The 23,050-nt window shown below is 45.9% G+C and overlaps 1 protein-coding gene across 1 annotated transcript in view; it reads right to left on the bottom strand.

Moving 5' to 3' along the window:
* Positions 1 to 23,029, bottom strand: part of PDCD11 (programmed cell death 11) — a 41,905-nt gene extending 18,876 nt beyond the window's left edge. The window contains exons 1-19 of the mRNA XM_037159360.2: positions 22,926 to 23,029; positions 21,256 to 21,368; positions 20,283 to 20,414; positions 19,406 to 19,573; positions 17,423 to 17,584; positions 16,007 to 16,130; positions 15,335 to 15,516; positions 9,986 to 10,093; positions 8,690 to 8,896; positions 7,941 to 8,065; positions 7,698 to 7,758; positions 6,927 to 7,073; positions 5,363 to 5,614; positions 4,647 to 4,781; positions 3,903 to 4,097; positions 2,834 to 3,004; positions 2,254 to 2,473; positions 1,301 to 1,450; positions 854 to 969 (exon numbers count right to left, since the gene is read on the bottom strand). Coding sequence (XP_037015255.2) covers positions 854 to 969; positions 1,301 to 1,450; positions 2,254 to 2,473; positions 2,834 to 3,004; positions 3,903 to 4,097; positions 4,647 to 4,781; positions 5,363 to 5,614; positions 6,927 to 7,073; positions 7,698 to 7,758; positions 7,941 to 8,065; positions 8,690 to 8,896; positions 9,986 to 10,093; positions 15,335 to 15,516; positions 16,007 to 16,130; positions 17,423 to 17,584; positions 19,406 to 19,573; positions 20,283 to 20,414; positions 21,256 to 21,357 — 2,757 coding nt within the window. The 5' untranslated portion in view covers positions 21,358 to 21,368; positions 22,926 to 23,029. The remainder of the gene's footprint in view (positions 1 to 853; positions 970 to 1,300; positions 1,451 to 2,253; positions 2,474 to 2,833; positions 3,005 to 3,902; positions 4,098 to 4,646; positions 4,782 to 5,362; positions 5,615 to 6,926; positions 7,074 to 7,697; positions 7,759 to 7,940; positions 8,066 to 8,689; positions 8,897 to 9,985; positions 10,094 to 15,334; positions 15,517 to 16,006; positions 16,131 to 17,422; positions 17,585 to 19,405; positions 19,574 to 20,282; positions 20,415 to 21,255; positions 21,369 to 22,925) is intronic.
* Between the last annotated feature and the right edge of the window lie 21 nt (positions 23,030 to 23,050).

Below are 23,050 nucleotides of genomic sequence, written 5' to 3'. Positions count from 1 at the left end.
CTAGTCATTTAGCCCATCTTTCTCCTAAATCCAAGCTGTACTCATGCTGCCATGTACCAGCTCCACTTGGATGATAAAACGGAATAAGGACCTGCTAGGACACTTAGTGAGGGGTCAGTATTGTTTTCTATTTCTCTTTGTCCTTTGAAGTCTTAAAATCACAAGCAACTAGAGGTTAAGAATTATCCGTATGTACTACCTCCTCATACCATACCCTACTCAACTGAGTGCTTAGTAAGTATTTTAGACAATGACCAAATATAAACATCACCCAGAGACAATTCTGTGAGACTGGAGATTCTGCTCGAACCCATAATTCTCTCACACAAAAGCGTTCAGGAGAGGGTATCGAAGAGCAGCCTGAAGGTTGGAACTACCCACAGACATGTTTTTTTCGGGTCATGTGACGTTTTTAAAATGGTTTTCAACCTTTCCCACTCTTATTTCAAATAAAAATCCAAATTCAGCCTGCTCTTAACAATCGAAGACTAGCAACACCAGACGCTCCTGCCTGATGACCAGCAGAGGGAAACGAATGGTCCGTCCCCTCAGCGGTCAGGGCGCGCACCCTGCAGGCTGGCAAAGGCTTACTGCTCCCACCCCCGAACCCACCTGGCCCGCTTCCCTCATTCACGCTACCTGCTTGGCCCTTATCATCTGAACTAGAATGAAAGTCGGTGCTACTAACTCACCAGGATGACAGGTTATGAACTGGGAATGACACAGACACAACCAGGCATGAGGTCAGCCCATCTCCAAATATTTGTGTTAGAATTCCTAGGCAAGATGTGTGTGGCTGAAGGGTATATAATGCCTTTAAAACCATGGGAATGAACGTCATCGGCGAGCTTACCTTTTTAGCTCTTCTATTCACCAAATCGTGGCGCAGGGAAACGTGCACTTCCAACTTCACCGTGTCAACATGCAGGATCACGGCCTTCTTCTTCTGCCCAGCTTCCACCTCCTGCCCTGCAGTGCAGAACCGACACGGCACAGTCACCGCCCCCAGGCCACCAAGGGCCTGGCTCCCACAGTTCAAGTTCAGGTGTGTCTTAACTTACGCAACCTGATGTATAAAAACCTAGATTTATCTAATTTTAACAAGAAAAGGATTCCTACCTAAACCTTCTTTAGAATGCCGTCAGTTGTCCTGATTTGCATTCACACAGGACAGGCACACCAACAGTTCCTACTCAATCAGCTCATCTACCCCATGTATTTGGAAATTCTGTATCCAGGGAAGGAAGCAATGGGCCAGGGTTTCCCCACCAGCCACGGTGGGCAAGACCAAAGCACTCACCTGCCCGGTGGTATCTGCTGGCTCTCAGAACCAGGCCAGGCACCGGGCCCTCGCTGAACACCACAGAGCCATCTCCCAACACCTCCTGCACCTCCAGGTCAAGGACCATCCCTGGGATCATCTCGGCCAGCGTCTGCATCAACACAGAGTCTGGCAGAGCCCCAAAGGAAACAAGAATTAGCAAGAAGAAACAACATTCTTACCACTCTTTTCCTTCGGAAATGCGCTACTGCGTGGAGGACAGTGGAGCGCTGAAGCACTGTGAAGGTGACGTCACTTTGGGTAAAAGTGTCTGACACCCGGGAAAACTCCTATCACAGGGACAGAACCGATGGCTCGTGCTAATTCCACCTGGCCATAACTCACGAATACAGCCAAACGATGCCGGAAACACATGCTTTCCCCTGCTTTCTGAATTCTCTTTCTTTCTCTTTGGACTCTACCCTCCTGAGCTTCTTACTCCCAAACCCCGTTAGGGTGCCAACAACCCACCGCAGCGGTTCAAAGCTCAGAAGGGTCAAAACAGCAACCAACCCCTCACCAAACCCTCTGGCAGGTCCCTATCCCACCTTACCACCCCTGGCAGGTCACACAAGGGAACAAAAAGTGAGGAGGAAAATGGATTCACAACAAAGGCAACCCTGAGAAGGCACAGAACTGAGGGAAGTTCTGGTTCTAGACTGGACAAGTGTGCAAGGGGGCCCAGGATGAGGGCAGTGATCTTTATCTAAGGCTGGGTAATAGGTAAACGGGCATGTTCCTTTTATACACGTTTACTGAGCTGAACCATAAATGATCTGTGCACTTCATGCATCACGCTCCCATTCTATAGTTAATCAAAAGTGTTGTCAGTATCTAGAAAGCCCAACTACTCAGGGGAACAGGTGGGCACCATTACTACGCAGGAACCCCACCTGGCCCCTGCCCTTGGCACCCCCCGCCCAAGTACACACCTCGGCTGCTCATGAGACTGCGCACGCCCTGCCGCTCCTCCAGGCACTGGCTCAGGAGCAGAAGGCTGGTGGTGGCCCGGTCCCCCAGACTGCAGTCTGACAACCGCAGAGACAGCAGCATCCGCTGCTTCTCCTCATCCACGTTGGTCACCTTCGCCACCACCGTCTGCCCCTCGACAAAGTGGTCACTTGTGGAGGTCACAAATTTGTCACTCATGATCTAAACAGAACAGGCAGAAAATGAAAATGGGGAAACACGTCTCTATTAAGACAATCCATTAACGTGCCCAGAAAGGGGTGTGAAAGGCGGGGAGATGGGACCCATAAAGTTGCCCCAGCCGTCTCTGAGTCCAGTCTCACACTCCTTCCATCAAAACAGAGTGTGAAGGAGAAAAGGCGCCTTTCCCGCAGGACACAGCTGCACAGAAGGGCAGGGACAGCATCTCAGCTCCATGCCCCCCAACCAGGGGCCTTAACACCAGGCCCCTGAAAATCTTCCAAGGCATCGACATATCCTGCTCCTTCCCATCAACCCTCTGGTTCCACGACCCTGTGCCCTCGTGCACAGAGCGGCACTTACAGCTTTGGGGGCCAGTCCGCTGAGACCTGAAGGGAACTGGACGAACACACCGTAGTCCTTGATGCTCTTCACGAAACCAATGAGCAGCATTCCAGGCTGGATTTCTGAGAAGCTCTTGGGATCCTGGCCACCCTCTACTGTGGAAACCAACGCTGGCTTCCTACAAAGGAGCTGGGGCACTTCGTCAAGGAATATTCCAGAAAGGGCAGATGAAATGTCCCCCTCCCCATCCTTCGCCACCACGCTTCCCTGCTCCTCCTGTGGGTTTCTAAGTGTGCAGACCTGCAGCAGCAGCAGCAGCAGCACCAGCAGCACCTGCAACTTGTAAGAAATGCAAATCCTTAAGCACCACCCTGGACCCACGCACTGGAAACCCTGAGGTAGGGCCCAGGAAGCTGTGGGAGCAGCCCCCCACCCCCTCGTGATTCGGATGCACAGTCAAGTTGGAGACTCACTGTTCTGCTCCTTTCCTTAACCCCAGACTACCAGTGGGCGGGGGGGGGGGATGGGGGGGACGGGAATGGCTCTTCCCTGCGGCTCGGCAACTGGACCAGCCCCAAATCGGTCCTCCGAGATCTTCCCACTAACCAACCCTACCTCAGCTCCTCTGCCTCTCTTCACTCCAAGGGGATTTTATGCTCTGTGAGAAAAGAGGCAATGTTCTCCTTCAAAACACCCACACCAAGATCAAAGGGAACATTCTGAGCCCAACATCCCTTTGGGGAGATGAGGGTGGAAAAGGACAGCAACTACTCTGTTAATTATTCCAACTCAAGGGGCAAGCACTGAGCACCCTGAGAAGGCAGAGGCGCTACTGGAACTGCCCCGCTGGGCCTGGCAGGCCACACCGCCTCCACTCTGCCCCGACCACTGGCATCTGCTGGTGGGATTCCACTCCCACTCTTAGTTTCCACCAGGGAAATACAGGGAAGTGCAGGCTTGCTCACTGGTTTGGTTTTATGGAAGTAGTCAAATGGCCAACTATTCCCATGGGGTTTCCGACTAAGAGCACAGCCCAACCCAGTCTCCCGACAGTGACTGTGACTCCCCAGATACTACTAAAGGATACGACATGGCCCTCACTCTGGCTCAGACACAGCACTCTGTGAAGGGTATCACCAGCCTGGAGCCAGTGATACAACAGTGGGCCATTAGCGACGTGGTCCGACAGGTGAGACGTGGGGAGGAAAGCTGGGATGTTGTGGGGCAGCACAGCCACCTCCAGCCCATCTTTGCTCTTCTCTAAAACCTTCACATCCACCAACTATCCAGGGAAGAGAAAGAGGAAAAAAAATAGCACTTGTACTGGGCAGAGAGAGCAACCTCATCCAGGTCAGGCAGAGACCAGAGGCATCCAATTCCAGCACGAGGAATCACGGAAAGGTCAAGATCAGAGCTTTCTCCACACTCCACACCGCCATCCCAAAGGTCCAGTAGGCGCACCCATGAGCCCGCCCGCACCCGTCAGTGTGTTCATGCCATCCCTCTCCCAAGCCAAGCCCCTCCACGGGGTCCCAGAGGAAGGACGGTCATGAAGCATGGCCCTAGGAACGAGAGGAAAGAGGGCAGCACACACTGCCGAAAGGCCCCCCCACGACACAGCGTTCCTGTCCCAGACAGGTGCCATTCGCTCTGACATCCAGGAAAGAATACCTGTGAGGTTCCCCCTCACAACCCCAACTCACGCTGGCCCCAGCATCTCAGCTTGCTACCTCGGCCCTTTCCACCCCCGGGTTCCAGTGCCCCACATGTCAGGGGCACCTGCTCGCGGCAACTGTAAACTCAAACAACCCCTCTGGAGAAGTCCATGTACCTGCCCAACGTGAATGGTTTTTCCTTTCTTCTGGCTGCGTCCCGAGTGCTCTTTCTTTGGATCACTCAATAGCTTGAAGGACAAGAGCATCCTCTCTTTGGATGGCTCACAGTTTAGCACCACAACCTTCACCACCTGGTGGGAAACCACACCTGCTCAGCGAACTCCTCCCAACAGGCCTGTCAGACCCTGGAGACAGGTGTCTTCCACCAGCGCTACAGAGGCCTTGGGAGATCCACCCAGATTCTGGATCGGACCAGAATGCAGAGAAAAGAAATGCATGGAGAACTACAGAGAAACTCCCTCCCCGAGGCAGCCTTTAGGTGAAAGTAACACATGAATACATTTTTGGTACTACTTCAAATTCTAAACAGTTCTTCCTAGACAGACCCAGATTCTCTAGTTTTATGGCACTGCCCCCTGGTGGTGGCAGCAGCCTCAGAACAACTTCTGATGTGAGGGACACCACTGCGTTACCGGGAAAGATGAATTTCTTCCAGATTGTGGGTCTGAGGTCCATTAGTTTGCCAGCTCCTGTTGAAACCTCTAGAGGGTTTCTCTCTGTTCTGTTCCCAACCCCTCCACCTAGCTGGCTCAGGCCCACTGCACCATATGGTCTCTTCCTCATCTATTAAAAAATTGCTCTCCGTACCACTCCTTCAAATCTGTGGTCATGGGGTCACCAAGGGTCAGAGCCTGTCTGGGGAAAGAATTACCTGGCCGATATAAAAGACCCTCTCTGGGTCAGGGACATACTCGGAACTGAGCTCATGCTTGGGTACCAGTCCCTGCACATCATTGTAGAACTTCACAATGCAGCCATAGTCCTTGACCCTGAGGATGAAGCCATGTGTCTGCAGACCAGGCTTGACATCGGCATAGCAGGTGATGGCAGGAAGTTTGGACTCAACCAAGGTTTTCTTCAGGGTCATCATCAGCTTTTTGGCTTCAGGGTCACAAAGCAAAACCTAGGGAAAAGGATCCTGGCTGTCATCAAGTTACCCATTACCAAGAGGGCCACCGAGCTGGTCTCTGCAACCCCCTGAACCAGAAGCTGTGGCCAGTCCCTAAGAACCCACTATCTCTTCCTTCCTGAGAATAATCTCAGCTGCAGACCCTCCCTGCTTCCTGCTGGGCGACAACCCAGGCAGCATTCATCCGTTTCAAATGCACTCCCTCCCATAAGCTCCCTCCGGGGTCTGCAGCAACACTCATCAACCCACTGCACCTGCAGAGGCCTGCGTCACAGTTACTTCTACTGGCCTTAGCTCCTTCCTAGACCACGAGAGTATCTCGTCTGATAGAAGGAATGGCTGAGGCAATTTACCCCCTGTGTATTAGCTGTAAGCTGAGCTCAGGAGATCCAACCATCTCTCATCCCTCAGAAAGCCACCTCCCCAAGGGCAGAGATATTCCTCTACTTGTAAGCTTCCTGACCCCACAGCCATAAACTATTGTGCCAATGGGTAATCAATCTCTTGGTTGACTGAAGTGAAATAAAATGAAAACAAGAAAACGCAGTAATAAAATACAATGAAAATAATGAAAAGTACTGTGTACTATCACCTTTAATCTCACTTTATGAAGCTTGAGATTCAAGCCTTTGTAATAAGACACTCCATTTCAGTAGCTTTGTTTGGGCTATTTTGGTGCCTGACATACTGCCTGCTCCTCCTCAACCTACAAAATCTTACCTGTCCTTTCAAGTCCCACTTCTACCAGACATCAAGGATACATTACTGATACACAGAGCTAAATGTGAAAACTGGTTCTGCCATTTACTAGCTGTGTGACTTTGGGCAAGATACTTGGCTTTCCTAAGCTTTAATTTCCCCACCTGCATAATAAGGATAATAGTACTTACTTTACAGGGTTGTTTGTTTTAAGGACTAAACGAAATAATGCATTTCATGTGCCTAGCACAGCAACTGGCGCAAAATACATGTTGCATGGTAGTTGCTACTGCCATCATCAATGATTCTCACTGCCCTGGTCCACCCTCACCTCCCCTTTCTGAGATATGATCGGAGTAGACACTGCACCAAACCATGTGGCAAAAGGTCACACACACTGGCCTGTTCTCTTCGTGTATAGATGTTTTAACTCTAGATCATACTACACAATTCTCAAAGACAGGAAGCCAGTGTTCTCTTCCCAATGCTGGCATAACACGGAAGATATTATGGGATCAATTACTGGAAATGGGCAGAAACTTTGTCTGAAAAGCATTACGCTTCCCATCGGGCCAAATCCCCAACAGAGACCCTGCAGAAGGCTCACCCGGCATGTGACTTCATCCCCAATGTGGTACTTCTTCTCTGGATTCTTTATCAGGACATCAGCCAGATGCATGGGAGGTACCAGGCCCCTGATTTGCTCACCCACCTTCACCAACATCCCGTATGGCTTTATGGTCAGCACTGTGCCCTAGGGAGTCCCAACAGAAGATGCATCACGCCTCCAGAACGGTTTCCTCCACCGGTTAAAACAATGCATGTCACAGCTCTCTTTCGAAGTCCAGGTTTCTGGGCTAAATGTGCCTGTTATTCCAAATCTCAGAGGGGTAAAGCACACAGCCCACACTGTGCTGGATGCAGTCGGATTTATGTATGGGAACTTTCGTGTCTTTTTCTGTGTGTGTCTGCCTTACACGTGTATTCTCTAAAGGAGGGGACTGTGTCCCCTAAAAAATAAAGGGGAGCTGCTCAATTAGGGCTAAAGGGTTGAAAAGGAGAAGCCACAGGAACTGGCTCCTTACTAACATGCCAGGCAGGCAGATCGTCACAGAACTACCTTTTGACCTGGTGTAATAAACGCCATACATGCCAGGGTTGATGACTACCACCTCCGTCGTTGGGTGGTCCTGCTGAGACCCTACCTTAAAATCAATGACAAGTTCCCCAAGGGAAGGAAAAAAATCCCAGTTAGCAGGCAGAGAGGCAAGGAATGTGGCTTTAAATGTGTTCCCATGAGGGCAAATGAATGGACCATTAACCTGTGAAATAAAACATGTTTGAAGCCGGGGGAGCATCTAGATGCTTGAGGCCTTACCTTTACCAATGCCCCAGGCTTGATGTCATGAAAGCTCAGGTACTGAGCTTCAATAACAGACCTAGAACAAAAGGAAATATAAGATTAAACAAGCCAGGGCAGAGGTACCTAAGATTCAGGGCTACTAAAATCACACTGGCAAGAAGGGAAACCTCTGCTAAGCAGGCCAGGAGAAAATGCGAACGCACGTCTGCACAGGACCACAGCCCACCGCCACACCCCCCACGTGCTGAAAACACTTACGTCCGCAGCGAGAGCAAAGCCAGTTCGTCCATTTGGCTGTAGTTGATGATTCTACACTTGTGAGTGTTTCCTGGCTTGAAGGCCCCAGGATTGAAGGCACTCTTAGAATCAGAGAGATGGCTGAGCTACAAAGTACCAAGTGATTAGGGGTAAGCCAGAGACAACAGATCTGAGGCAATCAGACATTAAAACAAAAGAAGATGACATTAATCACCTACCATAAAATCAGTCCTCTAATAACCTGTTAAAATAATTCTTCCAACTACAAAACTGCTCTTTATCATTGCAGAATCTCTATGTCAGAGAACGGTCTAGATCATGGGTTAGTAAATTACAGCTCACAGCTGGTGCCTATTTTTGTAAATTAAAGTTTTACTGGAACACAGCCGTGCCCGTACATTTACATGGTGTCTGTGTGTGCTTCCAGGCTATAACCACAGAGTTGACTAGTTAGGACAGAGGCCATATGGCCTGTGAGCCTAAAATATTTACTATCTGGACCTTCAAGAAAAACTTGGCGTAGATCCTAATTCGCTCTTATACCTATAATCTGCTAGGTATCAAATACATCGAACCTACTCCGAGGCACTCTGATATACCGAACAGGCACTGCTTGGTCCCGGTCTGCCACACTCGGGAATATTCAAAAACTGGAGACTAATTACGGAATGGAAGAAGCAGAAAAGGACCCGTATGTCCCAACAGTCCTTCTAGTGGTAAGATCCTAATGAAAGAAAAAGACTCCGTACCCGAGCATAGGCCAGAGACCCATCCTTCAGTCTGAATGTGGCCCCAGCCTTGCTGAAAAAGTCCTGGACAGGAATGTCATCCAGGACAGCTCCCAGGTGCTGACAAGACAGCCGGGTGAGTGGGCGCCCGGGCTGCAGGAAGACGGGGCGCAGGCTCAGCCGCACAGCCCTGGTCCGAGGATGGACACAGAGGACGCAGGCCCTTACCTAGAGAAGGGAAAGGACATAATGAACAGGAGGAGGCACACGGGAGCTGAGGTCCCCGCAGGCAGACTTCCGGAGGTCAGGACTCCGCGTGCTGACCAGGTCGTGGACGTAAGTACTAAAACTGAGTTGCACATCAAGCAGCATGCAGAAGATTCAAACCCAGGGTCCCAGAGGAGCTATGTCCAATGCATCAAGGCCACGAGGACAACAGTGCACGTGCAACAGACACCATGGGAGAGGTCACTACACCTGAAACGGCCCGCTCTGACCACTGGGTGTCAGCATGCAAAATGCCTCAACTCTGTACGCAAATATGACTACAGGGAGAAGATAGTTATTAGAAAGAGGTGGACCAAATGTTAACAGTATTATCATTACATGGTGGAAAAGCCTATTTCAGCTTTTTACAAAGACATCTCTATAGAATCCATTACCATGGACAAAAAAAAAGAAATAAATCACTTTAGGTTAAAAATATTCTGAATCCTACATATTAGAATTTTCTTCTCAAGTATCCATGTTAATTGTAGAAAATTTGAATTTTTATATAAGGGTAGAAAAAATCACCCACAGTTAATCACCATTCAGACCTGTTCGCATAACCGTTCAGTATTTTAACTAGGTACGCTCCTTAGTTTTTTTCAAAACTAGGTCTTTTTACATATACCCTTAGCATGTTTTAAATCATATTTTTCTACTTAGACATATTCCTTGTTCTCTTAAACTGGGTCTATTATACTCATAGTATTTTTTAATTACATTTTTCTATGTAAACATACATCTTATTCTCTCCTGTTAAATATTCCTCTGAAACACTTGAAATTATAAAAGCAAAAGATTTGCTACCAAAAAAAAATCAAACTATATGGAAGGATAAGAAATGAAACAAAGTTTCCTTCTCCTCCACAGGCTCCTTCTCCAACTTCAGTCCCCAGAGATAACCACTGGTGGTTTCTTGCAATCCCTCTGAGCACTTATCATTCCCCTCTCCTCCTCCCTGCATCCAGGGAGGACCTGCCCAACCGAGACACCGGGCAGCTAACTGGACTACGATGGGAATTAAGAAAACACGGGGGCAACATCACTTACTGCTTGATTTGAAGAATATGTTCCAGCTTTCTTGGGATCCAAGTGCATAAAATCAACCAGTCCAGTGAAGAATGAGAGGAAGTTCAGCGTAAGGCCCAGTGGAGTCACCTAGGAACAAACGGGACATGTCATGGGAGGCACCAAGAAGTGAGAGCCACTGTTCATACTGGATGCCGCATCTCCCCTCCCCCAGCCAACCCTTATCAATCTTTCTTCCTACAACTGTAAGTGGCAGGAAAGCCCTGGCACTGGCCGTCTCTTCACTCAGTAAGCTCACCTCCCTTCCAGAAAGAGGTGCTGACCCTTGTCAGGAGCTGACCAACAGCCGACCCTTGGCACAGTTGGTATGGATGAGATGCACCTGCACAGCAGAGGCAACTGTGGCTGGATTTCCTGTCTATCTCTTCTTGCATGTGTGTCTTTGCTATTTATAGGTGGTATAGGATTTTTAGACATCTGTATTTCAGGTCCAATGATCCGCAGAATTCCAACGAGTTGTACAAAATGATTTTTTGGCCATAGAACAAAAGTCCCCCCTGATGGGGTAGCCCCTGAACGTCTGAAAGTTGACAGAGTAACAGCCCCTTCTCCACCTTGGACAGGAATATATATTAATGGGATTAGATAGGTAAAGAAGTGGCGGAAGCTGGTGTACTATTACAAACTAAGCACATAGGAACAATTACAATGGAGTTAGAGCCCAAAGTACATAAAGAAAGAGTCTAGACAGGAAGATAGATAGCTAAGTTAGACACCTCAAAGGCCTTTTAATGAATTTTCTATAACCACTGTTTAATCTAGTGCATCCTTTTGACCTATGCCAAATTCTAAGAACTTTAATAAACATCTATTCATCAACAGACATTTAAAGCTCTATACATAACAGCTATTTCTAATTGTCTGATTAATGGCCCTCCTGGTCAAAATAACCTTTGTTTAGCATAATTGAATCTGTAGAACCTCCTGTACTTTTCCAAGTTACTTCTGTACTGACTTTTTCTGCTTAACTGATCACACCATGCACCCGTTCCTTTGATGTCATGTAACTATTTCTATAAAAATAAAGCTTAATCAAACTCTGAGAGTTTGGTCGGACCCATAGAGGCCGACTGTTTTCCAGCATCCAATCGGGTGTCCGACTCTTCATTCGTTGCCTGCGCCATCCAGCCTTCGGGGACACTGAGACCTGGCGAGGCTGGACCCAGGCAGACACTCTCACCTCAGCATTTCCCAATGGGAAGGAGGGCACTTTGCTCAAGGGTCCCCGGGGAACTGCCAGCTTGACAACTCAGACAAATTGTTGCCAACTTGGTGATTTGCCCAGAAAAAGAAAGTAAAACTCAAATGACTGCACAAGACAGACCCTGGCCCTGGCTGATGTGGCTCAGTTTTATTGGAGTGTCATCCCATAAACCGAAAGGTTGCGCGTTCAATTCCCAGTCAGGGCACACACCTAGGTTATGGGTTCAGTCCCTGGTCAGGGTGCGTACGAGAGGCAACCAGTTGATTTCTCTCTCTCACATTAACGTTTCTCTCCCCCTCTCTCTCCCTTCCTTCTTCTCTCTCTATAATCAATAAGTAAGACACTGACCATGAGCAAGCCGACTCCCCCTGCTAAGACCCCCTAAAATTAGAAATTAAGGTGAGAAGCACCTCAAAAGAAAGTAATGAGGTAGATAACTGAAACCAGGAATCTCCAAAGAAAATGGGAGTTATTTTCTGGAAAAACTGTACCAGACTCAAAACACTAGAAGACTGCAAACCTTAAAATGTGGATTAAGAAAAATTCTGAATATTTAGTTTGCTTTTGTTTTAGGTGTGGTTGTTAATAACTGTGAGTTTGTTGTCCTTTCACTGTTCATGTTTTTTTAACTTCTTTTTCTTAGTTAAGTCCCTTTAACATTTCATGTAATAAGGGCTTGGTGATGATGAACTCCCTGCATCTCATGGAGGGTTAGCAACAGGGGAGTGGGAGGAGGAGAAGTGGGGAGAAGGTACAGAAAATAAGTAGCATAGACGGGAGGCAGAAAATAGATAGGGGGAGGCAAGAATAGTATGAGAAATATAGAATTTAAAGAACTTGAGACACATGGTCATAAACTAAAGGGGGAATGGTGGAGGTGGGGGGGTGCAAGGTGGAGGGGAATGAAGGGGGGGAACAGAACAACTGTAATGGCATAATCAATTAAATAAAAATTAAAAAAACAAAACAAAAAAAATTCTGAATATTGTATGGATGTAGACATTGAAGACACCCAGCCCCTTCCCCATCTAGCTATCAGGCAGTCAGGGTTAGACCCTCCCTGGCAGGTCCTTTTCAGAGAACTGTCACACACCAGAGAAGACTTAAAACAATGACCTTTGGAGACTGCCCCCCCAAAATCTGCTAGTTCCTGCTCCTGACAGCAAAAACCAGCCAGTCAGCAAGTCCCACCCAGGCACTTAGACTTCCTAACAGTTTCTAGTGCCTCATGTTCATGATGGCCATCAAAACAAAACTTCAATACAGAATGGGAAGTTCAAGTTGACAGACTCTCCCAGAAGGTAGAATAAAGACAAATACATGTACGTGATCAGGAAAGAGGTTCATCCATGAATTCCAGCATCATATTAATAGACATTCCAGAAAGAAAAAAAAAGAGAAATTTACACTTTAAAACCAAAAAAAGATCTAATAAGGGACTGGTATCAAGAATATATAAAGGATGCTTACAATTTAACAATAAAAAGACAACCCAATTTTAAAACAGGCAAAGGTTTTTGAATAGATATTTCTCTAAAGAAGATATACAAATGACCAATAAGCACATGAAAAGATGCTCAATATCTATATCACTTTTTACAAAAATTGTAAGTCAAATAATTTTAAAAATGTAAATCAAAATCATAATGAGATACCACTTCACGTGCACTGGGATGGTTACAATAAAAAGAAGGAGAATAATGAGTGTCTGTGAGAATGCAGAGAAATCGGAATCCCTACATGACTGGTGGAAATTAAAAATGGTGTGGCCATTTCAGCAGTTCCTCAAAAAGTTAAACAGAAAGTTACCATATAACCCAGCAATTCCATTCCTAGGTGTATATACCCAAGAGAAATGAAAATGCATGTCCACACAAAAAGTTACACATGAGTTTCAGAGCAGCACTGTTCATGAAAGATCAAGCTGGAAATCAGTCAAATGTCTACCAACTGATGAACTGACAAAACCCACTATATCCACGTGGTGGAATACTACTCAGCCATAAAGTGATGAACAACTGATACGTGGTACAACACAGATGAACCTTGAAAACATGATGCTAAGTGAAAGAAACCAGACACAAAAGGCCACATATTGTATCACTTAATTCACATGAAATATTCAGAATAGGCAAACCTAAAGACAAAAAAGTAGATTAGTGGTTGCCAGGGATTCAGGGAGGGAAGAATGGAAAGTTACCACTAATGGGTACCTGACGTCTCACTGGGGTGATGAAAATGTTTGGATTAAACAGTGGCCATGGCTGCACACCCTTCTGAACACACACACACACACAACCCTGAGCTACACACTTTAAAATTATATGAATTACATCTCACGTGTAAAAAAAACTTTCCCAGAACTGAAGGATCTGCATTTCTGTATCATAAAAGTCCGGCACAAATAGATGAAGAGCTGCCCACACCAAAGCACAGCATCATGATACTTTCAAATAGAAGGAATAAAGACTATACTTAAACACGCACACACAAAGGAAAAGAACATCAGACTTTCCCATCGTAACTGAGGCCAGATAACAATGGGAATAATACTTCGAAATTCTGAGTAATTTTTGACCTAGAATTCTAAACCCAGCTGAACTGTCAATCACGTGTGAGAGCAGAAAAACGATTTCAGATAGCAGATGTGCAGAAAAGAAACATAGCAGTCCCGAGGCCATGATCCGTACAAAAGCCTGCTTCCAATGTTAGCACTTGGCTAGTGTCTCGGGACTTGGACTTTGGGAAGGTCCCTACCACTCCCAGAACTGAGTACCTAAAGTAACTGTACCTACACTGTTCCTTATACAAGCCTGGAATTTTGGTACATGCAGGCAGAGGGTGCCAACATGACCTGCCCCAATTAAAAACCCTAGGGCACCAAGCTGCTGATGAGTGTCCTTGGTAGACAACGTTTCATGTGCATCATCATAACTAGTTGCCAGAGGAATTAAGTATATCCTCTGTGGCTCCGCTGGGAGAAGACACTTGGAAGCTACTGCCTTGTTTCTTCCAGACTTCATTCCATCGGCCTCTTTTCCCTTTGCTGGTTTTGCTTTGCCTCCTTTAACTATAACAAACCATAGCTGTGAGTACCACTGTCTGCTGAGGCCCGTGAGTCTTCCTGATGAGCTGAATCTAGGAGCAGTCTTGGGGATCCCTGACCTACTGGGTCAAGGAAGTAACCTCCCATGTACCTTTCCAAAAGTGCTTCTGCCGAATGTGCCGTACTAACACGAGTAAACCGAAAAGGAGTTATATGTGGAGTCCGGAAGGCTCCAGGACAGGAACAGGGTGGCAGCAGAAGGGGCTCCGGGTGGAAATAAAAGTAACTATGAGATTATTGAAAGGGCTTGAGAACACGGAAAAATGTAGCCAAAGAAAAATAACCATAGGGGGTATGAAGAAACAGCAACAGGTAGAAGAGAATTTAGCAAATGATCAAAAAAAGAGCTGACTATCAACTCTAGGAAAAAACCTATTCAACACACTGCCACAGTGTATTAATTACCTAGCTCAGTAATAAACAAAATTCATAGTCATAGTAACTTTAATACTAAATAATGATTTCTCCAAACTTTTAATCTATCTCTGGTGGAAGGCTGGGGCAGGAGAAGGGATTATTAAGAGAAGCAAATCTTTGTCTGCCTTGGTGAGAAATTTAAAACTCCATGCCTACAACTGATAAACCAAGAGGTACCAGCAGAAGCTTATAAATTAGAAACATGGAGGTGAATTTCAAAAGATAAGCTAAAAGAGTTAAAGATGAGGTTAGGAAGGATGAGACAGTTCATTTTAAGTTTTTTTAATACCATCTGACTTTTTTGACTAGCAATAACACACGCCACACATGTAATTTTAAGTTTTCGAGCAGTAAGATTTTAAAAGCACCAAAAAAGGGGTGAAATTTGTTTTAATCGTTTATTGAAGTCAATATATCCAAAATATCATCATTTCAACATGTACCACTGGCTAATTTCAAGTGTGTAATAACCATATATGATCAGCAGCTACCCTGTTGTACGGCACAATTTTAGACTATGTGCATGTACTTTAATAAAAACTATTTTTATTTTAGAGGTTAGTAGTGACAACGAACAGCTTACCTTCTGTACCTGGGCTTTGACCACCAGTCCAGGTAGCAAATTATTAAGGGTCCAGTTTTGCTCCCCGGTAGCAATGGCAGTAGAAACTTCCGAATGACTGACAGACAGGCGAACAACTCCGCCATTGCCTTTCACCTCTTCAATGACGCAGTTCAGGTACTGACCCACCTTCAGTTCAGCGCCTGTAAACCCCACCCCAGCCCCCAAAAGGTAAAATGCCCATGAGAAGGGCCTTTAACTTGGGTTCAAGCCGCACCTAAAATAATCCATGGCCTACTTGCCCAGTTACAATCTACCACTCCCCGAATTCTCAATCTCTAAAGGACCAACTACAAGACTGAAGGGACCCTAATTGATCTGGAAATTGATCACAAAAATATGACAATTTCAAAAAGGCAGGAGACAGCCAGTTTAGAGGCCTTGGAGGCCCAAACTTCAGTGAAATCTCCTCTGTGAGAAACAGTAAAAATGGCCCCTCATATCTTAGCAAGACCCAGCCACTTGCTGGCCCTTCACACAAACTCCCTTTTCTATTGACCAGGATTAACCACTGATCCCAGCAAAGCCTTCGGGGTCACCATTCTGTAATTCAGTCACCGAAGTGGCATTTGAACAGCATAATCCCACGCATCCCCCCTCACGGCCATGCACTGGCCCCTCTGCTTCCCTCACCTTTGTTCTTCTGTCTGCCATAATCCTGAGCTTTCTGCAGTGGCAGGAAAGATCTGGCCCCAACAACACCAATGTCCACTAGGTAGCCATGGTCTTCCCGACTGGACACAGTGCCTGTGAGCAGCTGGAGGAAGAAAAAGCAATCCCCCCAAAAGTTCAAAAGCCAAAGGTAATGGGACAAACAATAATCATCCACAACAAAATGTGTGTTTCCACCATCAATCTCAACACTTTATCCCATAATCCCACTCTCCTTTTGACTTTAAACCTCCATCCCACCAGAAGACAAAAGCGGGAAAGATACCAACTTCAGCTCTCCAGGACTACAAGGATTTTACAGTTTCTAGACCATGGAGTGCTATGCACAGATGAATAACGGAATGCGAGAGAGGAGCCTCTCCCCTGGAAAATTTTCAAGATAGGAGACACAGCCCTGTGAAGTAGCTCCCAGCACTGTCGCCAATGAGAATACAGAACTACCCTTCTTTCTGTCCTCATATCTTTTCTAACCACCTCCAAGACCCCCTCCCAAAAAAAATCTTGCCAACCTCCTTCACGTTTCATGGGAAGCAGTATAGCATTCAAATCAGGCTCCAACACTTACTATTTGGTCTTTGGAAAGACTCACTTCAACTTCTCTGATTCCATTTTCTCAAATGAACAAGAGGGATATTTACCTGCCTCACAGGGCTCCTGTGAGAATTTCTTCAAATAAAGTGTCTAAAACTGCACCTATCACATAGCAGCTCTCCACACTTGTCAATTTCCCGAAACTTGGCTTCCTTTTATTCCCCTTTCTACCCAAGTTTCAGGGCCTGACCCAACATCCACTGCTTCTGCAAAACATTACACAGTCACGTTGATCTCCTCCCTTTAAATTACAAGAGTACTTGACTGAGTACAGCTTATCTAAATGTTCTGTACCTACTGGACTTGGAGGCTCCGAGGTGAGACCAATTTCAGGATGGAGAGAATTGGTGGTGGCTGTCCATTAGCACAGAAGATAGACAAATTGCCCTGTCTACTCTGTCTCTTGCTCTTGGAGAGCAGCCCTCAAGCATTCCCCACAAATGATAGACGGCCTCTGAAAAAACTTAACCTGTGAAGAAGTCTGGGTGAGAAAGGCACTTCAAGGAACTCCACACCACCAGTGTGGCTAAGGCTCCTTGGAGGCTTCCCCCCGCCCCCACCAGCTAATCTTTGACTTGCTTTCCCTTTCTCCCCTCCAGGGTAAAATGATTAGGTTCCCTGGTCTTCAATTTCCAGTAAGTATCCAAAGCACCCTCAGGAAAAGACCCCTGCTCTGTGTAACAGTTAAGCTGAAAGTGCAAGGTGATCGAGACACTCCCTAGGAGACCAGGCAGTGCTGGGAGGAGGCGTGCCGCCAGCTCCTCTCCCCTAAACCCAGATACACACCATGCCAGGCTTCAGGGCTTCTGCACTCAGCACTTTGTTGACGTTTTTGGGGTTCAGAGATAGCTTGACACTCTTTCTGCCTTTCTCTGTGATGCCCAGACTGCTCACCACACACCTCACCAGCATCCCAGGAGAGAAGAGTTCAGGCAAGCTGGCCAGGTCCTGCATGATACAAATGAGAAAGCCCGCCCTGTTACATATCCTTCCCCACAACCAAGAACCCACTGCCCAGCGGGTGGATGACTTCTCACCCTCACATGCCAAGAATGCAAGAGGCAACAAAGACAGTAACTGCTCACTCACAGAGGAGGATGGGCCTGTGGCCAAATAAATTTTGAATTTCCCCATAAAGCCTCCAAGTCTCTTGTCAAAATACTGTCATAATGACTGGTCAAAATAGTTGTCTAAAGACCCTAGCCAGGTAGATCAGTTGGTTTGAATTTCCAATATGCAAGGTTGTGCCTGGTCCCCCACCATCAGGGCACAAATAAGAATCAACCCACAGATGCATAGACAAGTGGAACAACAAATTGTTTCTCTCTCTCTCTTTCTCTTCCCACCCCCCTAATCCTTTCTTTTCTCTCTCTTAAAAAAAATTCAATTAAAATACATTTGTCTACGAATACCAAAGGGATAGTTGTTAAGGGGATGAGGGTCATGGATGGGTGAAAAAAGATAGAGGGGAATATAGTCAATAGTATTGTGGTAAGTTGGCACAGTGACAGATCATTAGAATTAGTGGGGTGATCACATCGTAAGGTATAAAAATGTCGAATCACTAAACTGTATACCTGGAAGCAATATAACTATTATAATATTATATACCAACTGCACTTAATTGAAAAAAAAAAGAGTTGTCTATATTTATTGGCCCATTTCTTCATCTCCTATCAGCTTACTGCAATCTTCGTGCCACCCCTCACTCTAATCTTTATCTCCCAGTGAAGTCACCAAATCAACGGTCTGTTTTGCAGTCCTTCTCTCACGTCACTTTTAAAAAGAATGTAACACTGGAGTCTGCGCCTTCCTTCACTAAACATTCCCTCCCCTGCTTTCAAGACCAAAGGGAATCTTTGTTCATTGGTTTGCAATGTCTGGCCCTCCTGCTCCAACAGCGACTCTCCTTTCATTCAGCAACTAAAAGGCGGTGCTGACTCAAGGGTCAGTCTTCAGTCTCTTCTCACTGTATTTGTCCCCTGTGAGCAACTTTTCCCTTTGCAGCTTCAGTTACCACCTACGCAAAGAAGGCTCACGCATTCCTCGTCTCAAACTCAACACAGCAAAAAACAAATCCCATCATCTCTCACAATCCAGGTCCCCTTTCAAGATTTCCTATCTCAGAATGCCCTGGCCATCTGCCAAATCATGGACAATAGAAACCTAGGACTCATCCCTGACACTTCCGCCTCACCACCCGTACCCACTACGTCACTGAGCACCGACTTTACCTCCTCGGCCCTCAGTCAACCCTGAACCCATGCTGCCGTCAATCTCAGAGCCTGGACTACAATGACAGCCTCCCACCTGGTCCCTAGGCAATTACTCTCGCCTGTCCAATTTATTCCCTATGCTGTCTACCTGTCACCCACCCCAATGAGAACCTGTCAAGGACTTGTCACTAATTCCAAAAGGAAAAACCAATCCTTCACACGGCCCGGCCCCCACCCAGCACTCCAGCCCCACCCACACCACTCTCCCTTGCTGCCTCTGCTCTAGCCACTTCTCTCTGCTACATACCACACTCTTTCTGCCTGGACTCCCTTCCTTCTGCATCTAGTACAGCCTCACCCTTCGGATCTCAGCTCAAGCATCCCTTCCTCTGGGAAGTCTTCCAGGCTCCCTGGGCTAAGTCAAAATCCCCTTATTTAAAAAACAAAACAAAAAAGACTATTATAAACTTTCATGGCACCTGGTAATATTCCTTCTTAGTACTCAGCAAACTTGTAATCTTATCTTTATTTGTACACCACTTATTTTCCTTACCTTCAGAGGTTCTTCTTGCGTCACCTGCTCATTCAGCTTTTTGGTGTAAGCATCACAGATTTCAGTTACTTGCACAAACCCCTGGAGGCCATTGGGGAGACTAATCACCAGTTCTAGTTCATTTACCTCTTTCACACAACCCAAAATCCGCATTCCCTCACACAGGGACTAGAAGAGAAAAAGTGAAATCAGTACAATAGGGAAGAGAACAACGAATGGGGAGGTTGGGGGCGGGGTCTGGGTGCTAGTCTCAACTCTGACATATAAAAGTTACAGGAAGTACATATGTGTTCACATCAATGCACTTAAACATCAGACTGAGCACCATAAAAAGGTGGAAATTATACAATAGTGTTAACAGCACTAGAGTGCTGGAGGGCATTTTCACCTTGTACTTTATTCCAAGCAACCTAACCTCAAATGCCTAACAGGCAACAAAAGGAAGGATGGAGGCCAGTGGAGACAATGGCGGTCTGGAGCCCAGAGGCCAGGTCTAACGGTGCAACCACCCACTTAGCTCCACGGGACTATGAGCGAGAGGGAATCTGAGCATCACTGCTCAAGTTATTGCCAGTTCTAACCTACACATTTACTGAAACACAAGTCCCCTGGGGATAGGAACGGGATGAGCTAAAAAAAACAAACAAACAAATACATGATCCCAGGCATTAGTTAATAATAGAATAAAATGATGCTCTATTGTGAGCAGAAACTGCAAGAATCACTATAGACACAAGCAAAATACACATACACAAATGAATGAATGAATGAATGAATGAATGAATGAATGGGAAAAGGAAGCAAGAGGGAATTACAACATATACAAACTTAAGCAACCCAGGTACTTTGTTTAAAACAAAACCAAACTTTAACAAACCTCAATACGAAGGATTTCAAACTTTTCTTTTATAGACTTGCCACTTTCTCTCTTTTCGATTTTCAACTTTTTTGACTTTTCTGGCCCTATCTGGCTCTTTTTCCTTTTGGTGGACTCCTCTTCAGCAGAAATCTAAAGGGGGGAAAAGTTCCAAAGAATGAAAAGAAGCAATCTTGGCCTTTCCCTCCAATTTCAGGTCATCTGTCACCTTGCTCCATTATTCCTGCACTCTACCCCACTCCCAAATGTTCCTTTAATTCCTACTTCAATCCCAACTCTCCCAATTTCCCCCCAGTGCTCCCCTTGTCCAAAATTTCCCCTCTGTGTTCTCAAAAGCCCTTTCTCTCCACATTCTCCCTCCCCCAACTTAGGACGGACGCTGGGGCGGGGGGCAAAATAAGAAGCAATTTGGAACAACAGCATGAATGGAAAGTGGAGTCAGGAAAACCCAGTTTAAACTTCCAATGCCACCATGATGGGCTGTGTGGTTTCAGCTAAATTACATAACCTCTCTTAGCCATAGATAGAACTGAGATTTCTATTTCATAGCACAGTTGGGAAAATAACATAAAACAGACATAAAGCCATATAATCAAATGCTAGTTCCCTTCCCTCCAGCATTTCAAGCATAGCTGCCATAGGTGAAAATTATGAGTTCTAATGCAAATTCTGACCATTATACATGGCAGGAAGGACCCCAATGATCTAATGCTTTCTCTCCATACTGTGTCAACACAGCACAGTTCCTAAGAATAAAGGACAAGAGCACTGCAAACTCAAATATCAAATGCCATGCTCCAAAAAGTATAGTCTTGTGGTGGTAGGAACTGGCTAACATGATCAATTTACAAACGTAGACTTTAAAAACAAACAAATCTGAAAAACAACATAATTCTCAAACAGGACTCATTGTTCCCAACAATATTACAGAGCAAGTGTTTAGTGACTCTTACCAAACAAGCACACCACTTACATCAAATAAATTGTCTTGTTCAATTGAATGCTCGAAAGCTTTTTCTGATTTGTGGGTCTTTCTTGTGCCCCCACGAGGGAAGCTTTCTTCCATGGTTGACATGTTTGCGTCTCCTAAAAACAATGCAAAGAGTTACCAGGACATGTGACTTTGGTGTCAGATTTCCTAAAAGCTGTGATGAATGGGCAAGAGATAGAGCCTTCTAGCATCAGTGTACTTGACAGCATTCAGGCCCAAGAAATAGATGATTTGATGCCAAGCCCCAGATAATCGACACTTCATCTTTCCAAAATCTCTCCTGCCAATCACAAATCCACATGCTTTGCTCCAAGGAAAAAAGTTAGAGATTCAATGTAGTAAATATCATTAAGCAGCTACATTTAAGTCAGAAATACACAACTGAATAAATCACCTCCTACCTTTAAAGAACATGAACACTTTTAAGAAGATAAAACACGTATGCAAATGATTTAAAATTCAAGTCAGATTATACACTTTCAACATAGGAAGTGATGAGGCTTCAGTAAAGGATGCAAGTGTCCTACAGAAGATGTTTTGGGGCTAAATGTTAAAATGAATGGAATCTTTTAAAAATATTTTATTTATTTATTTTTAAAGAGAGGGGAAGGGAAGGAGAAAGAGTGGGAGAGAAATATCAATGTGTGGTTGCCTCTCATGTGTCCTCTACTGGGGACCTGGCCTGCAATCCAGGCATGTGCCCTGAATGACTGGGAATCGAGCTGGTGACCCTTTGCTTCACAGGCCCATGCTCAATCCACTGAGCTACACCAGCCAGGGCAATGAATGGAATTTTGATATGTGGAAAGGGAAAAGCAGAAGGAATGTGAGAAAAAAGTATGGAAAAAAAAGAAAGCCAATTATTTCAATGAGGAGCAATTTGTCTGCCAAACAATTGCTCAAAAGCCTGCTGTTACCTTTCTTCAAAGGGCTGTTCAACTAGACCACAGGGCAAAAATAAGACATAATAATTGGAGCTAAGTTTTAAAAGACAGATAAGGCTTTTTGTGGAAGATCTTCAATTAGATATGATTAGTTAAATGTTAGGCAGACTTATATAGTTAGAATGACTGCCAAAATTAGAAAAAAACAGAACAGTAATCAAGAAAAACATACTACAGGCTACAGATTGAACAGGAAGAGAGACAGAACTGAAGGAAAGTAAACCAGGCAGGATTAACTGCAGTACAACCGAGAAACCATGAGAGCCAAGTAAAAAGTGAGGTGCAAATGAGAATGGAAGATAGGAGGGCTTGGTCCTGAGAGCCTTGGCAAAAAGAACCTGTAAAGGGTTGAGATTGTAGCAGAGGTGACGAGGAGAGGGAGCCAAGGATCGGGAAAGGATGTATGTTTCCTAGAAATAGACAAGTGCAGAGTCTAGTTTGCTGAAAATGTGATCCTTGATCTCATTTCAGACAAAGGGACACTAGAGCTTCAAAAAGACAGGAGATCCAGAGGCAAAGAGGGGACTTAAGCTGCTTTCCGGGGACAGAGCCTGAAGTTACAGAGCCACTCGTGCGCGGCCAGCTTCTGAGCCGGGCTGGGGTGATAGAATCACTCACCCAGCATAAGGGGAGCACAGTAGAAACCCGAAGGATCTAGCCCTTGGACACCTCGCAGCTACAGAGGGTCCGTCCTCTGCCCTCGCTCACCAGCTTCGCGACGCCGGCAGATCTCAACCTCGGAGGCCACGCCACTGTCTCCACACACGCGGAGACCTGTTTCTCCAAAGCACGAAAATGCTTTTCCGGAAGCATGGGCGGGCCCAAAGCCCTAA

Source organism: Artibeus jamaicensis, unplaced genomic scaffold (genome assembly GCF_021234435.1).
Source record: "Artibeus jamaicensis isolate MK-2021 breed Jamaican fruit bat unplaced genomic scaffold, CSHL_Jam_final contig_490, whole genome shotgun sequence".
NCBI classification, from domain to species: domain Eukaryota; kingdom Metazoa; phylum Chordata; class Mammalia; order Chiroptera; family Phyllostomidae; genus Artibeus; species Artibeus jamaicensis.
The sequence above is the reverse complement of the archived record's forward strand: the minus strand, read 5'-3'. Positions and strand labels throughout refer to the sequence as shown.